This window comes from Protopterus annectens, chromosome 1.part0 (genome assembly GCF_019279795.1).
Source record: "Protopterus annectens isolate FY-2018-M chromosome 1.part0, PAN1.0, whole genome shotgun sequence".
Classification (NCBI taxonomy): Eukaryota; Metazoa; Chordata; order Ceratodontiformes; family Protopteridae; genus Protopterus; species Protopterus annectens.
Window position 1 is genome coordinate 1824505754 of NC_056725.1, and position 25715 is coordinate 1824531468.

The 25715-nt window shown below is 39.5% G+C and overlaps 1 protein-coding gene and 2 non-coding genes across 3 annotated transcripts in view; all 3 read right to left on the bottom strand.

Annotated features, from left to right (window-relative positions):
* Window positions 1-1898: 1898 nt before the first annotated feature.
* RPL37 (ribosomal protein L37) overlaps window positions 1899-25715 on the bottom strand; it is a 41144-nt gene continuing 17327 nt past the window's right edge. Inside the window, exons 3-4 of the mRNA XM_044069773.1 lie at window positions 23191-23275; window positions 1899-2016 (exon numbers count right to left, since the gene is read on the bottom strand). Coding sequence (XP_043925708.1) covers window positions 1947-2016; window positions 23191-23275 — 155 coding nt within the window. The 3' untranslated portion in view covers window positions 1899-1946. The remainder of the gene's footprint in view (window positions 2017-23190; window positions 23276-25715) is intronic.
* LOC122802449 lies at window positions 7096-7170 on the bottom strand. The gene has a single exon (XR_006364931.1). It is a non-coding gene; the product is annotated as a small nucleolar RNA SNORD72 (small nucleolar RNA).
* On the bottom strand, window positions 11421-11496 carry LOC122802445. Its single transcript, XR_006364929.1, has one exon. It is a non-coding gene; the product is annotated as a small nucleolar RNA SNORD72 (small nucleolar RNA).

Here is a 25715-nt window from a genome sequence, read left to right on the forward strand (position 1 = left end):
TATATATATATATATATATATATATATATATAATATATATGTGTGTGTGTGTGTGTGTGTGTGTATATATAAATAATTATATATAAATAAGTTTTGCACCACATAGGCCTCTTCCTAAAGCTCCTGTTACATTGATTTTACATGCATACAATGCTGTCTTTCAGTTAGTAAGTCTTAAGTAACATTTGATGCCATTCAGTGACTACTTACACAGTGCAAATGCCACAGAACAGACTTTCAAAGTGCTTTTTACTGCTGCTTCTTTTTAGAATGGCTAAACTGCAGTCTCTTGTGAAGCTTGAATTGTACTACTTTGCCTCATCTCCCATCTCCCATCCCCTTCACACCTAACATCCCTAGCTGTCAAAATGCTAAGAGCAATTTGAGTTGTTACCTGCTGTGATTGACAGCTCACAACAGAAGACTTGACTTGTGCGTTTCCTTGTTCTAGCCTTCACGTTCTGTATGGGTAGGGGAAGGACCAGGGAACTGTGACATCACAGCATGGGTGGGTTTTAGGACAGTCGTGGTGATGTCAGTTTGGGGCAGGAACTGGCCAGAAACCTACCTGTATTCATTGGCCTTGATGACATCACTGAATTGGAGATTGCAGCAAGTACAGTAAAATACTGTACTAGTTGAGAGAAACAGTAGATTTAAAATATTTTAAATGCTATACTGTTTGTTCATATTAGGGAAAGTAAATAGGGAGAAAAAGGAAAAATGTTGAGCATTTAGTAACAGAATCCCATTGTTGTCCTTTAAATTACCTTCACCCTTGTGGGCTGGTTCACTGACTGGAGTTCATGGACTGACGCTTCTAAATTAAATTAATGCAGATGCACAACTTGCGTCAAACAGTAGCAAAAGAATCATAACTAACGCACACAATGAAGCAACATTTATTAAGGACAGCCAAGCACCATTCTGTGGAACAGTCCTAAGAGAACAGGTGGAAAGTGGCAATGTCCATGTATATTCTTTCCCCTTTTCAGAACTACACCAATTTATTAAAAAGGGTAATTTAAAAGATATCCTGCTTTGCACTCTATGTAACATGGAAATCTCACTGGAGGTTCAATATTCAGATGGCCCTTCCCTCATTTATTAAATGAACACTTTTAACAACCCATTTAAGCAAGTAGAAAAAGAAAGACTCAACAAATGCGTCCAAACTTATTTCAAATATCATTGGTGCAGGTGGAACTGAAAAAGCATCTCATCTTCAGCAAAGAATGCATCGCTGCTCAAGCTCAGTGTTAAAATCATCTTGTGAAAAGCTTATCTTAAGAGTTACATACACTAACAAGAGTGAAAAACAGCATGCCAAGTACAGCAGAGTTGTAGTCTGGCCAAAAATTGAACAGACTTGTACAAGTCTGGTGGTGACATCACTTCTTTCTGAACAGAGGTAACTTAACTGGGTCAGCTGGAATGGATGCTTTTATTTACTCTATCTTACAAAAACTGTGCATCAGTACTCTCCCTGTAGTACAAAGTTGGCATCGTTTCCACACCATACCAAACAAGAAAGAAGCATGCACAGCCAATTAACTTAGCACGCACAGCAAATTAAATTTTAACATTTAAAAGGACCTCAACATACAAGGTTCTCAGCACTAGAAAGTCATCCCAAGCAGATAGGCACTTTGGTGTTGATAAAAATCCCATCCAACAAGGCTAAACAATACTTGACTGCACCCCCCCCCCCCACTTGTGCAGACACCAGCTGACACAAAGAACCTGGTGGTGGTGATCGGGCATAACTTGAAAGCTGTGGCAAGAGGTTATTTTACATCATTTAGATGGCTGGGAACAAATAACTGCCCTATCACTAACATTCTCAAAACACACCAGCTATACATTTATCCACCTAACAAACTCCGAAAGATCCCAAGTGTTTTTTTTAACTTTAACTTTATTTTTGTTTCAACAGCTGTACAATCTCAAGATGAGCTGGAGGCTGCAACTGCTGCTCTCTTGGGCTTGGGTGTTGTGCCCTCACGGAAACCATTCCTGTAGTAAAAGAAAAACAGACTATTAGTTCAATACACATCACCACCACCAGAGCCCATCACAAAATACTAAATTCTGAAGAAATGAACAATACGATAAAATGAAATACTATATGCCAATAGTAAAATTTAAACCTTTAACTTCAATCAATTGATTTTCAAGTGCATCTGTCAAAGCTAATCATTAAAACTTGGCAAAATGAGGTAGCAGAGCTGAGGTCTGTGTCAAGTTTGAAGGGATGTTGTCTATAATCTGGGATATCTCTGCATCATTACCTGCTCCTGGACAACTGGCACCAAAGAAAATAAGTACAGACATCAAAGGTATCCCAGTTCCACACCCCGACAGCCGTATTAAATCAAGGAAGGCTTCCATGGATAGTAAAGTACTGATGTGTTCCACATGGACAGAGGATACCAGTTACCAGGATTGAGATGGTCAATGACAATGGCTAGGGCATAGTAACTTTTGGCAAATAACTGCAGTGTCAGGGCTACCAATGACGAGTAATCTGATGCCCAAGTTAAAGATTACATATGCAACAGTACACAAATATCTGAACCAATGGAGGTGGCAAAGGAAAACAGAGTCTGATGCATCCACTGCCAAAATCGGGCCCTAAAAAGGGGGTCACTGAATGGGGGGTCCTCATCTTGCTGCCCTAGAAACAAAAGGACAACACAAGATGTCCAGATTGAGCAAGACAAACTAGTGCCCTCCACTGTTTCCCCACTTAACATGGGGTGAAGAACTGTAGGGAGACCTGGAAGAATGAACATCCATCAAATATGAAGGCCCACTCCAAAAAATTCTCGCCAGAAATAAAGCTACTGATCTAGCAGAAGTTCTGGAGCTACATACACCTGCAGTTGAGAAACCATTGTGTCCCCCTGCCTGATCCCAGAAGGCCAACAGGTATGGAGGATACACTTCCAAGGAGAAACTCACGGAACTTGTACAAGGGGAAGGTCTACCTCCCCCAGTCTCTCAGTTCCATTTTCCTTTCAGGGTTTAGACCTAGCAATACTTCCAACCACAGGCCAAGGCAGAGAGTGGAGTCCCCTGAGAAGGATTTTTTTTTACCCAAACCTTGAACATCTGTGGACTCAGAGGCTTTTCTACAGTAAACAAAGTCAAGCACCCAAGACACACAAGAACTAGACAGCCAATAAATGTCACCAGAAATCTTCACTAGTTATCACGCAAACAAAAGTTAATAATCCAACAGAAAAAGGGAAGACCTACCTTAATCATGGAAGCTAACCTAAAGAAACACTTGAAATTAGGAACACTAAGCTCCCACCAAGCAATCGTCAGAACATCTTAATGCAAACTTCGAACACAACAATCTACAGATAAGGGGGAGTTGGGAATATTATTTCATCTAGTAGAGAAGTTTGATAATTCAGGAATCTTAAAGGTATTGAATGACTGTGGCCATCCAATCCTGAGGTTATAGTGGGTGGACTGGAGCAGGGGGACAGTAATACAAGATATAGACTACTAAATATATCCTCACGTTTGTCTCAAACTCTGGTACAAGCACATTAAACATGCAAGTTGCAACAGACAGAAAAAAGAGAACAGAGAAATTGCAAAATGCTGGCCAATTCGTCATTCCATTTATGTAAAAACTTGGCCCTGAATTCTGGGGTGGCAACTGATGCTTACTGCACAAGGGAAACCAAGTATAGTATCCAGGGCAGCAATTTTTAGTTTTTACACTAACTAGGTCAGTCCACTGGACCAATGACAGTTTTGGAGCAGGGGGGGTAGCCAAGGTAGCATTCATACCGACTAGGGAAATTCAGCCAGGGCACCAGGGAACTTGCCTACTCCTTTCAATAAGAGCTGTGGGATCTTCTACGTCCACCTGTTCCATCACACACTTGCAGGTAGATGGGGCCTTGAGTTAATTGTCTTACCCAAAGGACAGCACACTCGGGAGTAAAGCACCCTCCTTATGCTGCAGTGCACTGACAATATGGAGAACTACTCCAACTATTTAGTGTGGGAACAGAACCCTCAATCTTCTGCACAAAAGTATGCCATTATTGTCTTCAGGCCACACATGAGAATAAAAAAAGGAAATCAGGAGACTGGATGGAAGGGGTTAGGTTCCTTGTTAGAATACAAGGGGGAAGTCAAAGCAACTGTACTAAAACCAACAGTCATTTAACCTTAAAATTTCTGTATGGTGCCACAAAGAATGTTACTGTTGCAAAATTTTCAAACTTATAAAAAGAAACCTGAAGAAAGCATTATCCAATTGTTTGCAGATCACATCAGAAACCAGTATTCAATAAACCTGCTGTGTTTGCAGGGTGAACAGACATAGGACAGCTACGTTAACAAATGGAAAACACGTTCTTATGGTAAACCTAAGCTGAAGCATTGAATAATTAAACTACGCGAGAAGACAGCAGCTTTAACAGGCTGTTCTAAGTTCAATCTTAAAATCCTGGCATTAAAGTGAAAAGAATGTTAAGATGGTCAGTAACCCCCCCCCCCCAGCTCATTTAGTGACACAGTAAACTGCTGCTTAAGTGGTCAGATGTCCTTTGGCTTTGTAACTTTCTATGGCATCTGGCAGAGGCTCAAAGGTAGGGACTTTAGAGAAGCTTAGCCAACCATCACATTAAAAGGACTATGGCACATTAGCAGCATGTATCCCAGGAATGTTGTCTCTTTCGGCTTTTCCCAGTTAGGGGTCGTCACAGCAGAACTCCGGTCCACTAATGATTGGCAGTAGATTTTTACGTACCGAGTTGCCAGACCCGACGCACAACCTTCAACGAAGGTACGCCCATTCACGCACGTCTCCACACAGAAGATGCTCTAGCTGAGAATCGAACAGGACGTCTTACTGTGAGGCGACAACACTACCGCAGCACCACCACCGCAGTATCCCAGGAATAAAGCTGATTAATTAATTAGACCCAAATTTAAAAGTAGCCAGGGCATTACTCTGCTTAACATGTAGACGGAATTAGTACCAAAAACATGGGATGTGCTGGGTCAAGTAGTGCTCTTAATGTCCGGAATGAGAAAAAAGACTTTTGGTGCTTGGTGCAGGTGTTCATAGTACCACTGGCTCTACACAGGACAAAAGTAAAGGTATTCCACAGCACGGAAAAGCAGGCCCAAGTCACTACACAACAGCTTGTAGAAGAGAGTGCAAAGAGGGCTTTTAATCTGTTACAGCAGTGAATGTTAACTTATAGGTTCATAGATTAGTACTAAGCTAACTGCCCTTGCGAGCCATTTTAAGCCTAGCCAATTATCCCTTGTGAGACTCAAACCCTGCACCTTGTGTTTGTAAGACAAACACCTTAACCATTAGGCCACCCACCCAGTGCTTCATTTTTGCTCAGGAATGCCGGTGGCATTTAAAACTGATAAAGCATTTGCAGAGCTACACGATTAACAGGTACTGTATTCAACAGTAGGTCTAACGGAGGACTATAGTGAACTGACTTGTTTGGACCTGCAGCAGATGGCCTCGAGAGAGAATGGAATTAACTACAACCAAGACCAAGATCAAAAGGTAACTAGATATCAAAATAGGTATTCAAAATCTCAATTTTGAGGGGTAATATTCTTAATATGGTAGGAATCAGGAGTTTTCATCTCCACAAGAAAGTGATGGACTGCACTTGCCAGGGGGTGGGGGTGGGGGTCATCTTATTCTGGGAGGAGGTGCAATAGGCCAAAGGTTCTGGAGAGACTTGCTGCAACCAACAATGCTGGTCACATGCTTCCATGTTGAGCATGGAAGCATAATACAGTAAACATCTCCCAGTACACATGTAAATAAAAACATCAAGGCTTCTGGTTGGGGAGCCACAGGGGCATATCTTTTGGAACGTGGCCCAAGCACCCCCCCCACCCACAAATATACCACCATATACAAAATGTAGCAAACACACTTTCAGATGTAGCATGTCTTTGGCATTTCAGGCACTTCAACATGTCTTAATATGAAAGGCTTCACTGTAAACAGCATGGGAATTCTACTCCAATTGCCATGCCCATCACTGCCTGGAACTATAATTTTGATCTCTACTTGTGTGGAAAAGCACTGTTTTTGACCAACCAGCCTTCAACTCCTCTTCAGCAATTGTTTACAGGCTTTACATAATTTATGGTAACTCAATCTTCTACAGAGTTTCTCCTGAGCTGTCATTTAACGGATTCACAAACATTTTACTTCATATTATACAAAACAGGAGGACACATACTATGTAGGTTTGCATTGTGTATATAGTTTAGAGATTACACACCCACCCACTGTAGTCTGTCTAAGCTTCAGTAGACAGACATCATGCAGGCCTTTAACGCAATCTTGGACCAAAAAAGTATACCCCTAGCATATGCACATCACTCTGAAATACCACTTCTTGCAGGCCTCCCATCCTATTATATATACAAACTTTGAGCACAAACCCAGGGTAGGGGCATATTCCTCAGCATGGATGATCACACACTCGCATACCTATCTGCCATTATTTTGCTGACCAAAAACAGACGTCTACATTTAGAAGTTTTGATTTTGCTTCCACACTTGCACACACACTGGCGCACCTTTTAAGACTGATCTATGCCTCAATATATCCCAACCCATTTTTTACAAGATTAATGGAGGACAGAACAGGAAAAGCAAGGTATCTAAAAAAATCATGATGTCAGTTTTATAGTTATTATATTACTCTGGTATCTTGGCAATTGTGTGATGACAACGTTTAAAATGTACTTGGAAGACAGAACACCTTTGTGAAATGCTACGATGCCCTAAGCACATGCACATCAGCTCTGACAGCATACCTGTGAAGTATACCTGGCTTACCCCCTCATAATGCCAATGTTACATTGAGGTTCCCACATTTACGAAAAGCTCCAGAAAAGGCACTGATAGCCTGTCAAGGTGAACAAGGACTGACATTTTAAAATTTACAAGGTTTATTTTACATTTGAGAAATACCCAAATAATTATTCACCAGCATACCCACAACAAACTATGCAGTAAACAAGCAAAGTTGTTAAATACACTTTAATCAAGCATACGCATTGAGCTCTCTTGGCTTATCTCAGTCAAAACTTGGAATCACAGATTCTCATAAGTTCAGACATTTTTGCATACATCACTGATAAGCCCTCCTACATAACTTATCATACAAGTTCAACAGCCTCACGTTTGAACAAAAGCATAATGTGAACTGTACAGAAACAGTCTGATCCATACCGCTCAACTACATGGATTTTTGCTTCAGTTTTCTAGCAAATCAGTGAGGAATTAAGTCACTAAATGACGACTTACATTTGAGTTTCAGCATTCACAACAAAATGCACAATACAAATCCTGTTACGAACATGTTGATAGAACAGCCATATTTAAACCTGTCCCTATTTTGGGCCTTTGTCACTCCATTATTTTAGTCTTTGATCAGATTTCCTGTGCTAGCAGACAGAGGTATGGTCTGCTCCCATTTAGAAGGTAGGCTAAACTGACAATCCAGTCATCTAGAAAGGACAGACTGACTGGACACATTTGTTTTCCAATGCGAAAGCTTGAAGAAAGAGGGAGGGGGGGTGCGTTAAAAAACAAAATCAGTATTCTGGCAGAATGAAATGCCGGCTGCTTTTTCTATACAGCTAATTTTCAGAACAATGTGGGGTTTTTACCAAAAAAATCAGCACTCAAATCATCATTATGCTAATCTGCAAGAAAGCTCAAGTAAAAACACCAGCAAACAAGGTCTACCAATTCATATTGCAAACTACTGTATCAAAAGGTCTTTGAGCTCCTACTTTGTTTGCCCTGTTTGAGATACAAGGAAATAGAACAGGATAATCCTCATCAGTAGCACAAAGACATGTAGCAGAGAGCAACAGTGGAGAGTTTTAAACTTAAAAAGGTTGTAAAAATTAGCAAAAAGGTGGCAGCTCACGTTAAAAGCATGCAAGTGCAAAATACAACCCATGTTATGTGCGTGCTTACGAGCGATACACACTAATGTTAACTGATCAGGGAAAGACTAGTGGGCGAGAACACCAAGGCTAGTATTGATACTAGGATACTAAAATGGTACAGATGCTTGAAACAGATTTTTACTCTCTCACTGCTGTAGACGAGGCAAAGAGGTCAGCAAGTGATGGCCAGGCGGATGGGGACAATGCATGCACCTGAATGGAAAGGTGTGTGAATTCCAAAATGCTGATACATGAGAGAAGCCACAACCCAGTGCAGCTCCTGACTTTGTTAGCATCAATAGGTAGCATACTAAGAAAAAACATGCCTTTACCCTTGTGTACTATGATCCATCATCGCATATATACATCCATGTATATAGCCGTGTAAACTGAACGGTAAAAAAAAAAAAAAAGTCACAGACAAACCATTTAGTAAAAACTTCAAGAAAAACCCAGTCAAGCGAGTTTTTACTGTGCAAAACTTCACAATTCCTGTAATGGAGACCCATGGGATACATGCCGGAGGTTTAAGGTATCCCACAGTGAAAATTCTAGCTTGGTTGGGTTTTCTTGTAGTTTTTAGAAAAAGGTTTGTGCGAGACCCTTTTACCCTTTGGATGTTAGTTGGGGTTATTCCAGAAGCACCCTAACCTTTATGGGCATCAGCTGGGTCTAAAGACCTTGTGTTCCTCAATTATGAGGAAACTATCCACTTACTCTGCGATGGTGAGTTTGGTTACCAAAAAGCCCAAAACATGCATGTCTACAACTACTGGAGTTCAGCTTCATTGGCCTAAATGCAACCAAAAAGACCTACTTGCACATATCCTATGGTCTCCATTACAGGATGTCTAAGGCATCACTCAGTGAAAACTCTAGCATGGCTGGGTTTTTCTTGTAGATTATACATACAAAGATATATGGGTGTGTATATATAATACGCGCAAACACACGCTGTTTGGTCTGCTCTACTTTTCATATTGTTATTACTAATACAAAGTCAATATTGTTCATTTTCCACTAATTAAACCAGTTAGGCTCATTAGAGGGCAACTAACCAGGAACAGAGTATTTTTTTGCAACTTATCTTGATATTCTGCACTACAATAACTCACCAAAATCCCAGCTACTTGTTTTTATACTAAAGTCACAAAGGGAAAATGCAACTTTTTCCAGTCTATTTACCCCTTATTCCTACAATGCAGTTGTGTGTTGCCATAATATGGTACAGCTTAGAAACGGCGATTTCGTCTTCCTACATGAAGTTTCAGTTCAACTTCTCGGTCTCTAAAAGTGGTAGCACTTTTTCACTAGCACAAATTAGCCAACTGAAAGCTGTGTAAAAGCTCCATAGTACATTTAAATATTCAAAAGGTAAAACTGCAGTCTCTGACATGTACTCAAAGATGTTACTCGAGCTCGGGTATCAGAAAATTGCAAGAGATGCCTAGCAGCTTTGTTTATTCATCTGTAGACAAAGAACTGCCACTTTGCATGAAAGCAACACTTCACGGGGGGGGGGGGGGGGGGGGGGGCACCACTACTGTTTATGATATACCCGTTACACTGTTGACACCATACTCTCAGGCTGTGACCAGGTGTGTCTGCAGCTACTGCAGAATTCCAAAAGTATATTACACAAGTCTTGTAGTAATGCAACAGCTGCTGCGTACTGTTAGATGCGCCCTTGCAATCTAGGCCATTTACCATGTGTGCTACAGCTTTGGCCTTTGTCAACACAGTCACTAATACCCCTTTGCTGGAGCCAGGGATCTCAAGACATCAGGTAATGGTAGCTGGCAATTCCAAGGACTTTGGATGTCAGCAGGGGGGCTGTTTGTAGGTCTCAAAGTAACCTGACCACTGTGGCACGAATGGGAAGCAGCACTTGTATTAAAACGTCATACGCTAGCTCCCATACGATATGCCATCATGACTACTTGCAAATATTAGCTGTGAAGCAGTTGTGGCGCTAAAGAAAAGCAAAACACATTGTTGGTTACTATAGTATCTATGTATGACAGCAACATGCAAAATCAAAAACATGCAAGAAAACTGCAACATTCTACAAAGCAGAAGACACCTGTACACAAGTCTGGACAAAGGTCTAGGTAGAAGATGAAATCTTGATAACCTTCTCTGATGTGATGCTTGGTTCAGATATACTGACAGAAAAGGGGATGGGACTGCACACAAGACTCCAGGTCAAGTGGGAACTTCCAACAGCTATTAGCCGTCACACTTCTCTGCAAGGCATATATGGCACTACACATGCATCTTGAGCCTGTTACTTCCAAAAAACCTGGGCTTTGAAGTTTTAGCAAGCCAGCAGATAGTGATAAATCTAAAGCAAAGGAGGATGCAGCAGGACTATCCTTAGTACACATTTCATGGTCTTAAGTTTATTGTGAGGTAGTTTTTCCCAGGCATTTAAAATGCCCTAACAGCTTACCAGTGCAAGGCATACAATTCACAATATTCAACAACCTTCTCAGAAAAATATAGTCTTCATTATATGATGTACTCTCTCAAGACAAGGAGCTTTTCTCTTCAAGTAGCATGAAAATAGTGCACTGCTCACTGATTCCTACAGTGCCCCTGCAGACAGCCATAGTCATCTGCAGAACTTGCAAAGAAAGCGGGGGGGGGGGGCGATGGAATGGTACAGAAGTGTAGGTTGCCAAGTGTTTTCTTCAGCATCACAAATGCATGCACACACAGACAACTCTGGAGTCCTCAATACATCTGAGTCTCTCTAAATGTGGGAGAAAACCAAAACTCTTTGAAAAGCCACACAAACACAGGGAGGACATGAAGTTGCCGCAGACAGTGCCAGTATACTTCAAAATGCATAGAATGCTATGAAATGGAGAAGTGAAAGAATGTAGATTATTGTAGTTTTGACTACATTACCCATGGTTGCATCCAATGACATGGACTTTATTTTCCAATAGCCAACACCCCAAAATGTCATTTTAATAACACAGTCAATGAATCCCTGGAGATAAAATAAGCTGCTAAAGTCCCAAATGCTAAAATGCATCGTAAGCGAGCGATACCAAAGCACAATGACCACTGGGGCCTATAAATGTTGCACATTATACATTCTTAATACAAAAGTTTGCAAATTTCATGACCAACATTCACTTTCCAGACTAATAATTCATGTATGTAAACCCCTTTCCAAAGAACACGTAAAGCCAAGTACCAACTCTGACTTTAAGGGTCCCAACCTTCATGAAAGGTACAGAAAACACTGCTAATTTGGCAAGATGGACAAAGCACATTTTCCCCCCATTTCTAAATGCTGTGTGGTTTAGACCAGTTTGAAAAATACTACAGTACTGAACTACTCAAACCAAAACACAAAAATATATAATAAACCAGCAAACCTATACAAGTAAATTTCAAATTACAGAAATCAGCTTTTCTTTGGCTTATCTCAGTCAAAACTTAGAATCACAAATTTTCATAAGTTCAGACATTTTTTCTAAACATCACTGATAAGCCACACTAAATGAATTACAAACTGAACACCCTCATGCTTAAGCCAATCACAAAGTGGACCAAACAATATTCTGCTTTAGTTGGGAAGCAAGGCTCGTATACAATACTTCTTAATCCACACCCAACACAAGTTAAAAAAAATCATGTTACTTGGGAAGACAGTATGGATACATTTCTTTGCTAATACTGAAACCTTACTTGGAAAGAAAATGAGAAAAACAAGAAAACAGTGTTTAAGCAATATAGCAAACAGCTGCAGAAATGCAAAACAAATGCCATGTATGCTATTAATCTGCATTAATTCATAGTTTCAGATGTTCTTTGCTCATATTTGCATTAATTCCAAAAGCATGCTACATACAAGGTGTCACAAAAGGAGGTACTGCCAGCCCAGCCAGCTGGAATTTTGTAAATAATTACATGTCAGTTGGGAATATTAACATGATTTATATAGCAGTGTAACAAAAGGGAGATTATGCCAGCACAGGTGTCTGGAATTTTGTAAATGGTTGCGTCATCTGTGAACGTCAACATGCTTCATGCAAGATGCTAGTTACAGATGTACTAAACTGTCATGCTGAACAGATGTCTGCTGAACAGATATTTGTACAGTACTGAGCAGAAATGTACATAACAATGGAAACTGGAACACAAGCTAGCTTAGAGAACCATTGAGATTGATTTACTTTATGGTTGGCCCATAAAAGGAGATGCTATCTTCAGTTTCAGTGCAGCAGGAGACTGTTTAAAACTAGAAGTTTTTCTGCATTGTGTCTAAATGTGGAGGAATGTAAATGTTAAGAGTTTCCATTTTCCAAGGTAGATTGGGGGGGGGGGGGAGGGCAATTTGAGACAGTCTTACAATGTCGTTTTGATACTTGCTGTGATTTTAAACTCAGATTTTCTGAGTACTTTCTTGTTCTTTTATTAAATATATTTAAATCTTTTATTAAATATATTTAAACCTTTCATTGTGGCTATTTAAGCTCGAGCAAACTTGCACGCAACTAAAGATATTGAATATTTGTATACTCTTTACATATTTATCATATCTCAGCATTCAGGTTAAAAGACAAAACTGCACAGCCTCATATGAAAGCTCACAGCTTTATGAAGAAAGTCCTGCAGGTAGTATGCGTCTTGCATAAATGGTTACAGAGATATCATAAGTTGTTTATACATTAAAAAATTAATATTCACCACCTTTATTTTGGTGTATAAAACCCATTTTTAGCAAACTGAATGAATGCCGCTAATGTAAAATTTCAAACAGTATGCCATTTAGTTTTCTAGTAACACTGTTCCAGAAATTAATGTATTTGTTTGAACTCCAAGGTGATAACTTTAAAGGTTCAAGCCACACGTACTGGGTGGTAAAAGCACATTCAAAAGAGCTGTACTGGAGTGAATGAGTCAATAGTGATGGCTAATTCCCCATCAACTTCTTCAAAATGTTATGTACTTGTGAACGTAAACCACTATTGTGTCTGAATTACATCTCTAATCCATTTTAAAAGTTTAGAGTAGGTTAAAATTTTTAACAACCACGTGACCAGTCCGACAAAGCCTACACTACACACACTTCGCAAATGTGCAGAAACATTTATCAAAACATTAAGATATCTCCTTCAGACTAGGCTACATTTTTGCTCCAGTGTCCAACAAAGACACGCATGGCAGAAAGAAACCATGGTCCACAGGCATGGGAAGAGCTTGCAAGCCAAGGACCAAAGTCAAAACTAAACCCAGTGGAAGTTGAGCAATATGGGTTCTTAGGATAAACTTGCGCTTTCCTGCACAACAAAGCGGCATCAGATACAGTTTTATGGTCATTAATACTTGGACAAGAGCGATAAGACCTGCAAATCCAACTTATTTTCATAAAACGGACAATAGCAGTGAAATCTACATCACACAGGAATGCAAAATAAACTGATGTAAACCACTGATATTTAATGCATATAAATACTTATACAAAACATTAAAGCTTTCGTCCCAAAACTAGGACAATCAGAAAAAAAAAAACACTAAAAAATACAGTCTAATAGCACATTGCAGATAGCATCAGGACACCCAATGAAAGTCCCTTCCCAATATTAACTAATCGTTAAATACCTTTGATAAGTACATTAACAGTACAAAGTAATATCAATCCTAGTATTAAATATCCAAAACTCTAACAGATGTTTTGTCATTCAAGCCAGGGGGATATGTTGCATTTAATTTGCCAGTACACTTCTCTTGCCTTTATCATTGCTTCCCAAAACCACCTTACTGGCTTAGACTTTTTCTAAACATAAAATAGGAATTTTTATAAATGGTTACATATTTACACTTTAGTCACCATCCCTTCTGGAGAAAAAAGAATTTGGTGAAAGGTCAGTTTGTTAGAATTTCCAGACTAGTTTCGGCGGAAGAAAATTTCAATAGAGAATGTATAAGACTAAGTAACTTTATTTTGAAAGAGATTACCCAAAGAAATTAGTTTGTGAAATAAGGACCATCGTAAAGGAAGCTAGGAAAGTAGGCGTCGATTCTGAGGAAAGACATTTAAGCACTAAAGTGAATAGCGTTAATAGGAGGTGGAATTGGTTTGGCGGAGAATCTTTTTTGTGAACTAGAGATTGTTTAAACAGGAGCATCGCGTAGGATGGTAAAATGGGGGTGCTTATTTCCAGTGTTTTATTTACAACAGTACCAACATAATAGTTAAATTCCATCCAAGTAGTATTACCAACTGCAAATTTAACGGACTACAGGAGTGGTGTACATTATGTACATTTCTTGTGATGGTTTTTACATGGAAAAAACTGAAGGAATTTAAAAACCAAAAATTTATGAGCATTGCTATGCTATGCAATAAAAAGGAAGGATTTCAGCAATGTATTATATGGGTCTATATTAGATGCACGACCGCTTAAATGTTCGAATCTCTAAAAGTCAATCTTTAGAGATCGAATGGTTAAGCGGTCGAATTCTAAAGGCGAGCTACTCACACACCCCCCTACTTTAATATACCAACTCCAAGATCACGCTGCAGTATAGGGAATGGGAAATTTCCCATTTCTGCACTGTAGTTCACTGAAGTGCGATCTCAGAATTGGTATATTTAAGTAGCCGGGGGTGTGGGGTGCAGGGGGGGATTGCCCCCGTTAAAAAAAAAAAAAACAAAAATACAAGAAAGGGTTTATTTACTTTTTTACTATTTTGAATGTTTAAGTGATCGATCTGTAACGGTCAACCTTTACAGATTTGAACATTTAAACGTTCGTTGTAGTAATACAGACCTTATATATAAGCACTATGCTGCTCAACAATTTTTATAAACTTCCCGTTTTATGTTGTGGAAAAAATTTCCAAGCCAGTAAGAGATGTTTTTTTTTTTTGTGCAGCAATGATGCAGGCAAAAAAATTGTCCTGGCAAATTAAATGCAACATCTCCCCTGGTTTGAAGGACAAAAAGTTGATTAATGATATGTTACAATTAAAAATTGTGGATATTTAATACTAGTACTATTAATTTTATTTAATTAAAACCTACCATTTTTAGTTGTTTAAGGTGATGTTTAAGCTATGATTTTAAGATGCACATTTATTTAGTTAACATTACTGGTAAATAACTTAATTGGTGGTCAGACACGTGACTATTTGCAATTCATTTTTTAGTGGTTTATCTGAAGTCCTTACCTTTGGGATGAAAGTACTAATGTTTTGCATGAGTATTTAAGCATTAAATATCTGGCTATTTAAATTGGTGGCATACTTACTTTGTATCATTATTTTTTGGTTCCTGGTTAATCACACAGGAACATTCACCTACACTCTAGCTTGTGTAGGCTGTTCGATACGTCTTAGTACAACCTTAAGTGTTCCTGTCAAGTAATCGTGGCCATACGGTGGCTCTACTGCATGAGTTTGCCATTATCTAGATCCTGACCAGACTTGTCCTGTATGGTTTGCAGCTATTATCTAGATCCTGACCAGAGTTTTCCTGTATGGTTTGCAGCATGTTCTTTGACTACTGGACTTGCAACCCTTTCTGAACTTTGAGAAATGTGTAGAGATTCATTTGTGGTACATTTCCCACACAACTTCACTATTACAGAAGGCAAACGTATCACAATAGTTCTCTTTCCAGTCAACCTTTGAAACACTTCCTCAAAGGGTGCGATGTTAACTGTACTGTGGGAAACTAGCACCAACTTCTGGCCTTTTGTCATTCTTCCTGGCATATTTCTCAAAGATACTAAAGTACCTCTATGGCTTATGCATCAGCTGTGCTCTCCACTGATCATCTACCCAACACACAGGTATCTGAGCTGTGTGTACATGTATATAGTGAAAGATGCTCTTGCTACAACTAAAACACTAAAATCTGTATGGCATCTTTAGGTCTAAGCAAAGGTTACTACAAAAACTTCTCCTTGGAGGGAGAAGAGAAGAATGCTAATAAGACACCATGGTTCCCACAAATGTTTCTTAATGAGAAAGAAGAGATAACAACTACAGCTCATGGAATGCATCACCTCTAAAGGAAGATTAGACAGCCCAAACGGAACTCTGTCAAAGCCACAGTGACCAGCAGGATTTACAACTATCAGATTGAGTTGTACATTATCCTGTAGTTGTCGGACGCCCTTTGATTCAACCACTGTACAACTCTGAGGATGTCACAATCAGAAGTGCTTCTTGAGTTTCCAATGAAAATACACCTCAGCCAGCTGAACTAGCTGCTCTACAATCCTTAAGCATGTTAAAAAACTGAAGTCCTGGGGTTCATATAAAAAAAGAAAAGAAAGAAATAAGAGCACCTCAAGTATGAAAATTTGCAGCAATCATGGGGTAAAGGGGGGGGGTCCATCTCTATTGTGGACAGCAAGTCACATGGAAAATCTTTTGACAGAGAATTATGTGGAGGGACATGGAAAAAACACCACACACACACAGGATGGAGATCACCTTTCAAAATAAGTTTACAGACCTGTCTATCCAAAACTGCATGGGGCCACCAAACTTTCCCCACCTTTGGAGTCATTGAAAGAACTGTAATATTTGGCAAGGACTGAGGGGGCAAGCAAAAAGGTGACTACTTGGCCACAAAAAGGCTCAGACAGTTATAGCTCACAAACTGGTTAAACAGTTGGCTCCTCTGGGATTAGGTCACAAGCAGAAAAATGGCTACTTCTAAAACCAAGGTTTAAAAAAAAAAAAAAGATATGCACATTACCTCTCTGCAAAGGGGAATGACAGGCTGGATGTATATGCTTAGGAAACAGTACTATGCGGCTAGCAAAAAAACAGGAAAGGAAGCAAAATGTTAAAGCTGAAACTGTTAGCAGGGAGGAGGTAAGGTTTTAAGATGCACAGCAAAAAGGCAATGAAGGACAGAACTGGCTGGGCAAAGAGGGAAGGAGATGAAGACTAGCAAAAAAGCAGTAGCATTCTAGGAATACACTTTACTTCAGTCTTTAAAGTGAAACAAGAAGTGTGCTATGCTGAGAGAGGCAAGGTAGTATGGGGAGAACAGTAGACAGACGCAACACAGAGGCACACAAAGTTTTAAGTGAACCGGCTGTCTCTCCAGGGTCCTCAGAAGTCTGGCTAATGTGCTGAGAAACTTCTTCCCGGAGATCTTGAACAGGGGTAGAAGTGAAAAACTGGAAAACAATTGTACCACTGTATAGGGGGAAAGGGAGGTGTGGAAGTGCAGGAACTGTAGGTCTGCTTGTCCTAAAGGGACAGGATAAGTCACAGAATTTTAAGGGAAATGGGGAAGGCTTGTAAAATTTATAGATTTCATCCCCAATACAGCAATCCAGGAGGAGCAGCCAGACTCGTTACAGCCTAGCGACACTGTAGTCTTTAGGGAATTTGTGGCTAGGTGTGGAAATGGAACAGGGGAGAAGACACTATCTTCCCCTTTTTATCATGTGCAGGGAGAAGGGGAAGGACCGTTAAGACCAGAAGATTCAAGTATCACACTCCTCTGCTAGCACTACTGTTCTGGGATGGAGGGAAGCAACCATGTAATGTCAATACTGAATTAAATCCCATCCATGCACTAAGATAAAAGCTACTCAAACATAATTTAGGTCGTCAACAGTATGGGAGGAAAATGTCTCACCAACAGAAATAAGTGCTCTGTTGAACTCTATTCAGTTCCTGATTCTACTTCTACCGGATTAATGACAACCTGAATGTGGGTTTTCTACAGGCATTAACTTTATTGGAACGGACGGTACAGAGGTTTAAAATGTTGCAGTGGCAGCGGTACAGTTTTTTTAGCCTACCTGGCACTAGGGATTGTACCAAGAGGACTTTGTGCCCTCAAGATGCCATTGTATGGAAATACATCCTGCCTTGTTGAAAAAGTGGCAGGAATTGGAACATAGAAATCAGTTTAGACTGTCACTCATGAACATTTTCTTGGTGTTAATCAGAACTGCAGGAGGAAATTAAACTGGAAAGTGAAATTTCTAATTCACCTTGTTTTCCCCCCAAGTACATCATGGATTATAATAAACTACTGAAAAATACTGGCCTGACTGGCTAAAGCAAAATTCACAGATGATGGGCCATCATCTGTGAATTTTGCTTTAGCCCGTCGGGCCAGTATTTTTCATGGTTATTACTGGTGCAGTTCTTCTGGTTTTATTATCTGCCTATGATAAGCTTGAGACTATTGTGCTTCTGAAGCTACGCAGGAACATTAATTGATTTCAACAATGGCCATATTTTTTCCTGGTCGAGGAGTGATGAACAGAATGAAGTTACTAGGGAAACTGATTTGAGGATGACTGTCAACACTAATTCTATGAGGGCACTGGATATCATCAGTGCTCCACTGGATACTATTGAACCTATTGGCTGATCCACAACTGTATCCATACCTCCCTATGGATGGAATTACCAATCAGGGGACTGCCAAAATTAACATAATACTGCACCTGCTTCAGTACTGGCCAATTCTGGAATTCCACCTACTTCAGGTAGCTCAGAGAGACTAACATCGACAGTTACAAATGAAGCTTCTGTTTTGGATTTTTCAGCAATCCAAACAAGTTGCTCGATTAAAGTTACCAGAGGAAGTAACCACGAAGAAGCAACCACAAAGAAGTGTGTTGCACCCAGAGGACGTTTGCAGCAGAGGAACAGAGAGAGGAGTCACAGTGGCCCCAGAACTCGGAACAAGACATGGACTTGGGTACTGTAAAACAATGTGTTGTCAATTTGTCTGATATACTGTTAGCATAACACCATTTGTCTCTACTACAAAAAGGTCTGAAGTTTATACCTCCAACTGTTGATGGACTAATGCACTTACAGATTTAAAAACTATTTACCTGTAATTTGGACTTGGTGGTTCTGTACCCAGTAATGTATGTAAACGAGCAAGGATCTTTGTCCCGACTAGTCATTTAGTAATACAGGCTTTTCATGATGTTTGTGAGGCACAGATGTGGCATTTTTATCAATGTGATTTACATATATTTAACACAGGAAGAACAAGCGTTACATGACTTGGAGATTAATACTGATATTGTGCTGAAAGAAGCTAACAAAGGAAAGGCAATTGTCATTATGAATAAGGCTGATTTGGCATGAATACGCAGAATTTTAACTGACCAAACAGCCTTTAAGGAGATAACCAGTGTGCAGGTTCACAGATATATACATGATCTACAAATAATGATATTTCAACTGATCTTTTCACACGTTTCAGTGTCCCATCCTGTATTACCAAATCCTATATGGTTTATCTAAAATCCATAAATCTATCGAACCCCCTCGAGACCAACGGTCTCTGGGAATGGTTGGGTCACTGAACCTCTATCCGTATATTTACAAAATGTTTTGAGCAACCACCTCATATGTAAAAAGTTACATTAAGGATACAGAAACTCAGAGGTGATCTCTGCCTGACATACAAAGCCATGGCCAACCCAGAATTGATGGACATGCTCCACGTAAAGAAAACCATACCTCCTTGAGCCACAAGCTCCAGGGATCTAAACCTCACAATAAATAGGACGTGCTGGACGGATAGATTCCTGTCCCAGAGACTTCCCATGCTCTGGAATAAGATTCCAATCTATATTAGGCAGAAGTCCTCACTAACCCTCTTCAAGAGGAACCTTGACTAGTTGATGACAAACAGTTTACCCCAGGGATCATTTCAATGGCTCTGCTGGACAGAGGCACAGGGAACTAATTTAAGGGGGTGGCGAAAACCAACACTTAAGCTAGGCTTATAAATGCCTTCAGGCAGATAGCCTAGTACCTACATATGAACCTAAACTGCAGATTTTTAAAAAAATTTTTTTTTTTTTTTTTTAACTACGTGGTTTTGTCCCAAAATTTGCACGGAGTTCCTAATGGTAGTTACGCTATATAAAATCATTTACAGTGATACCGAACGATTATGGAATCTCTGCCATTACAGATATTCTATGTATATACGGATATTCATCAGGTAGAGAGGTTGAAACCATATGTAAACTACTGGGGGATGTATTGGAGAACATTTTGTATTTTTGATAGTAAATTGTATCAGGTCCATGGGTACCCTCGTAGCAAACAGTTATGCAACTCTGGTTTTAAATGGATGGGAAAATTAGTTTTTTTTTTTTAATGCAAGTAAGTGCATTTTTTTAAAAGCTTTATAGATGTATTTATTTGGGATGGGAATGATGCTGATCTAGTGGAATTTGTGAATCACAAACAATAGTACTGCTTTTTAATATTATCTATGCGTTATTCACGAGAAGGAATTTTTAGAAGTTATCCTTAACCACGATGGGTTTAATATACAAACCTCAGTTTAAGGAGGATGTGCATAAAAATAAGTACTTCCATAGAAGTACGCACCCTTCACATGTGTTTAATGGTATTGCTAAAGCATAAATAACACACGACAGTAGGCTTAATACCCAAAACACCGATTTTTTAGACAAATTGTTGAAACTATGGATACATTTACTGAGAGAGGTTATGAATCAGGAATGTTGGCCAATATCAAACATGATGTTTTAGGGTTGAGGAATTCCACAGCTAAACCATATTTTTGTAGTATTTTGGGAGAAATACCAACCCCCCCCCCCATCACTGAGCAACAAAATGTGCGATACACAACTACTTTAGGTGTAGTTAAGGAATAAAGAAATAAATATTCAAAAGCTATGCCTGAACTACATAGATTTATTGGTGGCAAACCCATGTTTACACAGGGAATTGTTCCAACTTTAAACAGTGGTTGTGTTGCAAAGATGCATGTAATAATAATGTAGGATGTATTACGAACACCAAGTATGGCACCTTTCCATGTTTTAATTGTTGCTGCTGTAATTCTATTGAGAGGAGCACTGATTTTGTGCACCCTTTAACTACTGTTTTTATCTTTAAATGTTTTGCTACTTGCAATACTAGCTATATTATATACCTGACTACCTGTAAAAAATGTTTGAGCTTTTATATTGGGAAATCAGTAAGACGTCTGAAAGAATCAATGAACACAATTCTGATATTAGGAGGGGTATAAAGGACAATTCCTTAGCAAAACATAATTCTGAGACTGACCCTTCACATTAATTTAAATTCAGGGTGATAAATAATTTAATCAGAAGGGACACTATGAAAAATAAATTGGAAAATGAGTACAGATGGATTCTACAACTGCAGGCTGACCATCCACCTGGTTTGAACCAGTGTATCAAACCTGTACTTAGGATGAAACATATTTTGAGATTATGCCCACTGTTTCTTTAAATACTAATACTTGATTAATTTTAAATTAGCTGCGTGGTGTGTTGTGTTATTCAGATTTTATGGTAGCAATGAGGAAGGACATTTTTTACCTGAAAGCTTTGCATTACAATAAACATCTCGATACATTAGTGTGAGTGTTTTTTTGGTTGTGCTAAACCAGAGACTCAGCAGTCAAGTGCTCAGTTTGCAGTAACAGACTTTACATGGATATTGGAAGACCAAGTCCAGGAAAACAGTGCAAACTTCCTTCACACTCTTGGGGACAGGCTGAATATGGTGAAATGTTTACTTTATCAGACTTCAATACACTTTACTTTAACATGCTGGATACCAATGGTGCGACTCAAGAGACTACACTCCTCTTGTGTCCAGCAAACTACTACATGGCATACCCAAGGCCCACAGCCCATCTCTCTCAATACCAAGTAGTACCCTGGTTAAGGGGGGTGGGATTCAAACAGCTTCCAGTACCTCTCTGTACTATCACACACAGCTGGCAGGTGATGCCATCTGCGACAATCTCGATTACCCGACAGACAATCCTGCATTCTGTGCTGCTGTGTCAAAATCTGTTTCATACTAAAGAAACCATATCTACCCAAACTTCTCCCCACAACTGCGTCCCCAGAAAGTGAGGAACAGATGCGACAGAATTCTCACCCCCCCCCCCCGAGCCAGAAATAAACTCCATATAGTTAGGTGATTACAATGATAATGTATCCCATATACCTAGCTCTATGGCCAACTTGTTTTTTGAGGTATGTATTTTACCTGTCTGCTACAAGGAAAAAAAACACATTGCTGATATTACAACTATCATTCTATGCTTTGTATTCTTATCTTGTTCACATTTTGCTCTGTATTTGTATTCTTATCTTGTTCACATTTTGTTCTGTACATCTTATCTGTAACTTGCATTACTACTGCTTTTTGAATTTTTGAATTGTGTCCCGATTATTAACGGTGTTAAAATTTGTTCGTGTCTGTAAAATCTCTGGAGCTTTTCTCCTCGGGTCTCCACTGAAAGTGGGCCTCTGGCTGAGTTGGACCAACCTGGTTAACAAATGTCAAATAAACAATTAGACCACTGCTCAGCATTAACAGTTCCACCCAAGTAAAAAATGCATCTCACTTTAATATCTACTTCTGGGCTTCGTGGTCTGACAAGAAACCTTACAATGCAAAATATGAAGTATCTATATAATGCTGACTACTTGAAAAGGGCACGAAATGGGGGAGAAGAGCGACACATACCGATATGTCAATCCCACCTTCGTGAAATGCTCATACATTCTGTCAAGGGGGCACAAAGGAATATGGCTACACAATGACACTTAACAGAAAATAGAAATGTGGTAAGGCCTTAGTCTGACAAAGCATATTTCCAGGTAACAAAAAATGTATTCACCCAGAGACTATGCCACTAATTTCAAAGCAGTGGATCTGTTGGGCCTATATTAAACAAAAGTTTCTTAGCAAACGTGGACAAGATCGAAAATCCAGGAACTCGAAACCGCAATTGAGGGGGGCTGTGCCCCCAACCCCCACGCTAAATATATATTCCAACTCAGAGATCGCACTACAGTGAGGAAAGGCAAATATTCCCATCTTCACTGTATCACGATCTCACAAAAACCATGCAGAGTTCCTGGATTTTCGAACTTGTCAGCGTTCTCCAAGATAAACTTTTGTTTAATATAGACCCAATCTATCAACTACCTTGATCATTTTTTTTCTGTGCAAGTTTGCTGACAATTATGCCAATCCAAAATATACCCACTGACTTGGCAGAATTTAAACCATTCTGACACCACCATAATAAATGTCAACTACTCTGTTGCATTACTGAAGTCTGACCTTTTAACCCGATCAGTATTAAGCTGTAATAAGCATTCAGCAAACATGAAAGGAAAAGCTATGGCATTTCTATACCTGAATCTGCGATACACAATTTTCAAATGCCTCATACGACCAGTGCCAGTGGTGTTGCGTCTCTTGGCTTTAGCACTCCAGTTATCTAAACGCAAAAGATGAAACAAAGGTTAGCATCGTAACAGATTTGCAGTGAAACTAATTGCATTTTTACTTTCCTTTCAAAGCACATTATGCAGCTTTAGAACCAAGTTTTTATACGCAAATACAAAGTTACTCTGAAACAGAATGCCTGAAACATCCATCACATTAACAGGTGCTGCTGCTGCTCGAGTGCAGATGGAGGTTTCTGGCAAGATTAGCTCAATGGGTCTGCTAGAATGTTTAAAAACAAAACCATAAAAGAGAGAAGTAAATTGTACAAAAGGTTCTAAAGAGGTTACATACAAGATCTAAGTCAGAAATGCCCCCAGTAATTAGTACCGTTCCACAGCTACAGGTCTGTGGTTCAGGCGGTCACAAAAACCACGATGATCAACTTCGGGAAATACTTCAAAACAGACTTGTTTGGCCATCTTACAAATGGATTTCAGACTACATTTCATCATGTGGCGTCTTCCTTCTCCAGTTACCATGTTTGAGGGGCACCCTGTGAGCCCTCACCAGATAGGATCCATCTGTCCACAAAATGTGACCTCAGAGTCACCTGGATATGACCCCTCCCCCAAAAAAGAAACAGGACGGAGAAGATGGGGTTGTCATACTGTGGCAAAGCTACAGGGTAGGTATACCAAGAAAATTCTACACGGTGTGAGAGGCCACGGTGCGATTAAGCATGACGTGTCCAAGCACCTCCCTAAATGGAGGCGCTAGCTGAAACAAATATGCATGTCTGACCACCCCGATCCTTGATTTGTACCCCAGTCTTCAGCTGACTGAAATAGCCCATCCATCCAGCCAGCACACCTTACTCGGAGAGGTGATCAGGCAGTCTTGTCTATCCTTATGTCCCTGTCAGTTTTAAAACATGCGATACATGCAGAAACAGAACTGTCTGCCTGGGATGTGGTGGGGGCCTATACTTTTCTGTAACAGAGTGGCCTAAAATGGGGAAGGCAAGTCACACTAAGCTAAAAATTCTACCCAGTTACTAAAAAAATTTCACCCCCCCCCAATAATCGAATAATCGAATAATCACACTGAAACCCCTCAAGTCTTGGCAAGCATACAGTTCACAAAAATAGCTGAAATTTAGAGCGCTGTTTTAAATAAAACGTATTTAATCCACAATCCACAACAGTTTAGCGCTTTCACTCAAACAGTTGAGCTTCATCAGAACTAATCACCATTTTCAACAAAACAGTTTAAATGCACTTTTTGGCGCCAAAAAATTTGAATTTTAAAGACACACAGCTCTTGTAAAAACCACATATAAAATGTGTATAACATACATAAATAATAATGTTAATATAATCCATCAAATGCCAACAAATAAATAACTGCATATATATTCATATGTTAATTATATGTAATTGTGTTGTATATATTATATACTAACCAACACACTTATATAAATCTTTAAAAACTTTACTGTTCTGTAAGTAACATTAAAATAAATTTGAAATAAAATTTACTATTTCACAACATATACTTAATAGATATTTAATCATGTAAACCTGGTTCATGCGCGGCGTCTGTATATAGTTGAAACCAGGTTTCCTTGTATAACAAATGTTCTTTAAAGTTACCACCCCTATTGTTTATCTTAACACAATCTATAATACCAAATTTAAAAGAATGAGTCAAGTCATTCTTATTAACATGCCTGTATAATGCGTTATTCTCATTTTTTGTTTTTATACTGTACAAATGGGAATATATCCTTTTAGGTTCATACTAGGCTATCTGCCCTAGGGCATTTATAAGCCTAGCCAGAGTATGTTAGGCTTTCGCCACCCATTTTAAATTAATTTTGCTATGCCCTTTTTCGAGGTTAGTATACTGTGCCTCTGTCTAACAGTGACACAGAAGTGATACCTGGGGTAAACCTACGATCTCCCATCCACTCATCAAGATTCCTCTTGAAAAGAGTCAATGAGGGACTCTGCCTAACCTGGACTGGGATTTTATTCCAGAGTGAAGGGAGCCTCTGGGTTATGAATCTGTCCCTCCAGCATGTCCTATTTATTTCAGTGCTGAGGTTAAAGTCTCGAGCGTGTAGCTCGATGGGATTTGGATTTTTTGAGGTGCAGCATGTCCCTTAATTCCGGGTTGGACATGGCCTTATACGTCAGGCACAGGTCACCTCTGAGCAGGCGGTATGCCACTGAGTAGAGCTGGAGTTTCTTTAACCGGGCAGCATATGGCATCTGTTTGAGCCCTTTGATCCTCTTGGTGAGGTACTTTTGGGGTCTTTCCAGTTGCTGCAGATGTTTGGTAAGGTACATCCCAAAAGGGGCATTGTACTCAATTATGGGCCTGATGAGGGATGAGTAGAGAGGCACGATGACCTCCCCTAATCTAGATGTGAATCCCTTCATGATTAGGTGGGCTATATAAAATGTTTTCCTAACCACTTTGGCCAC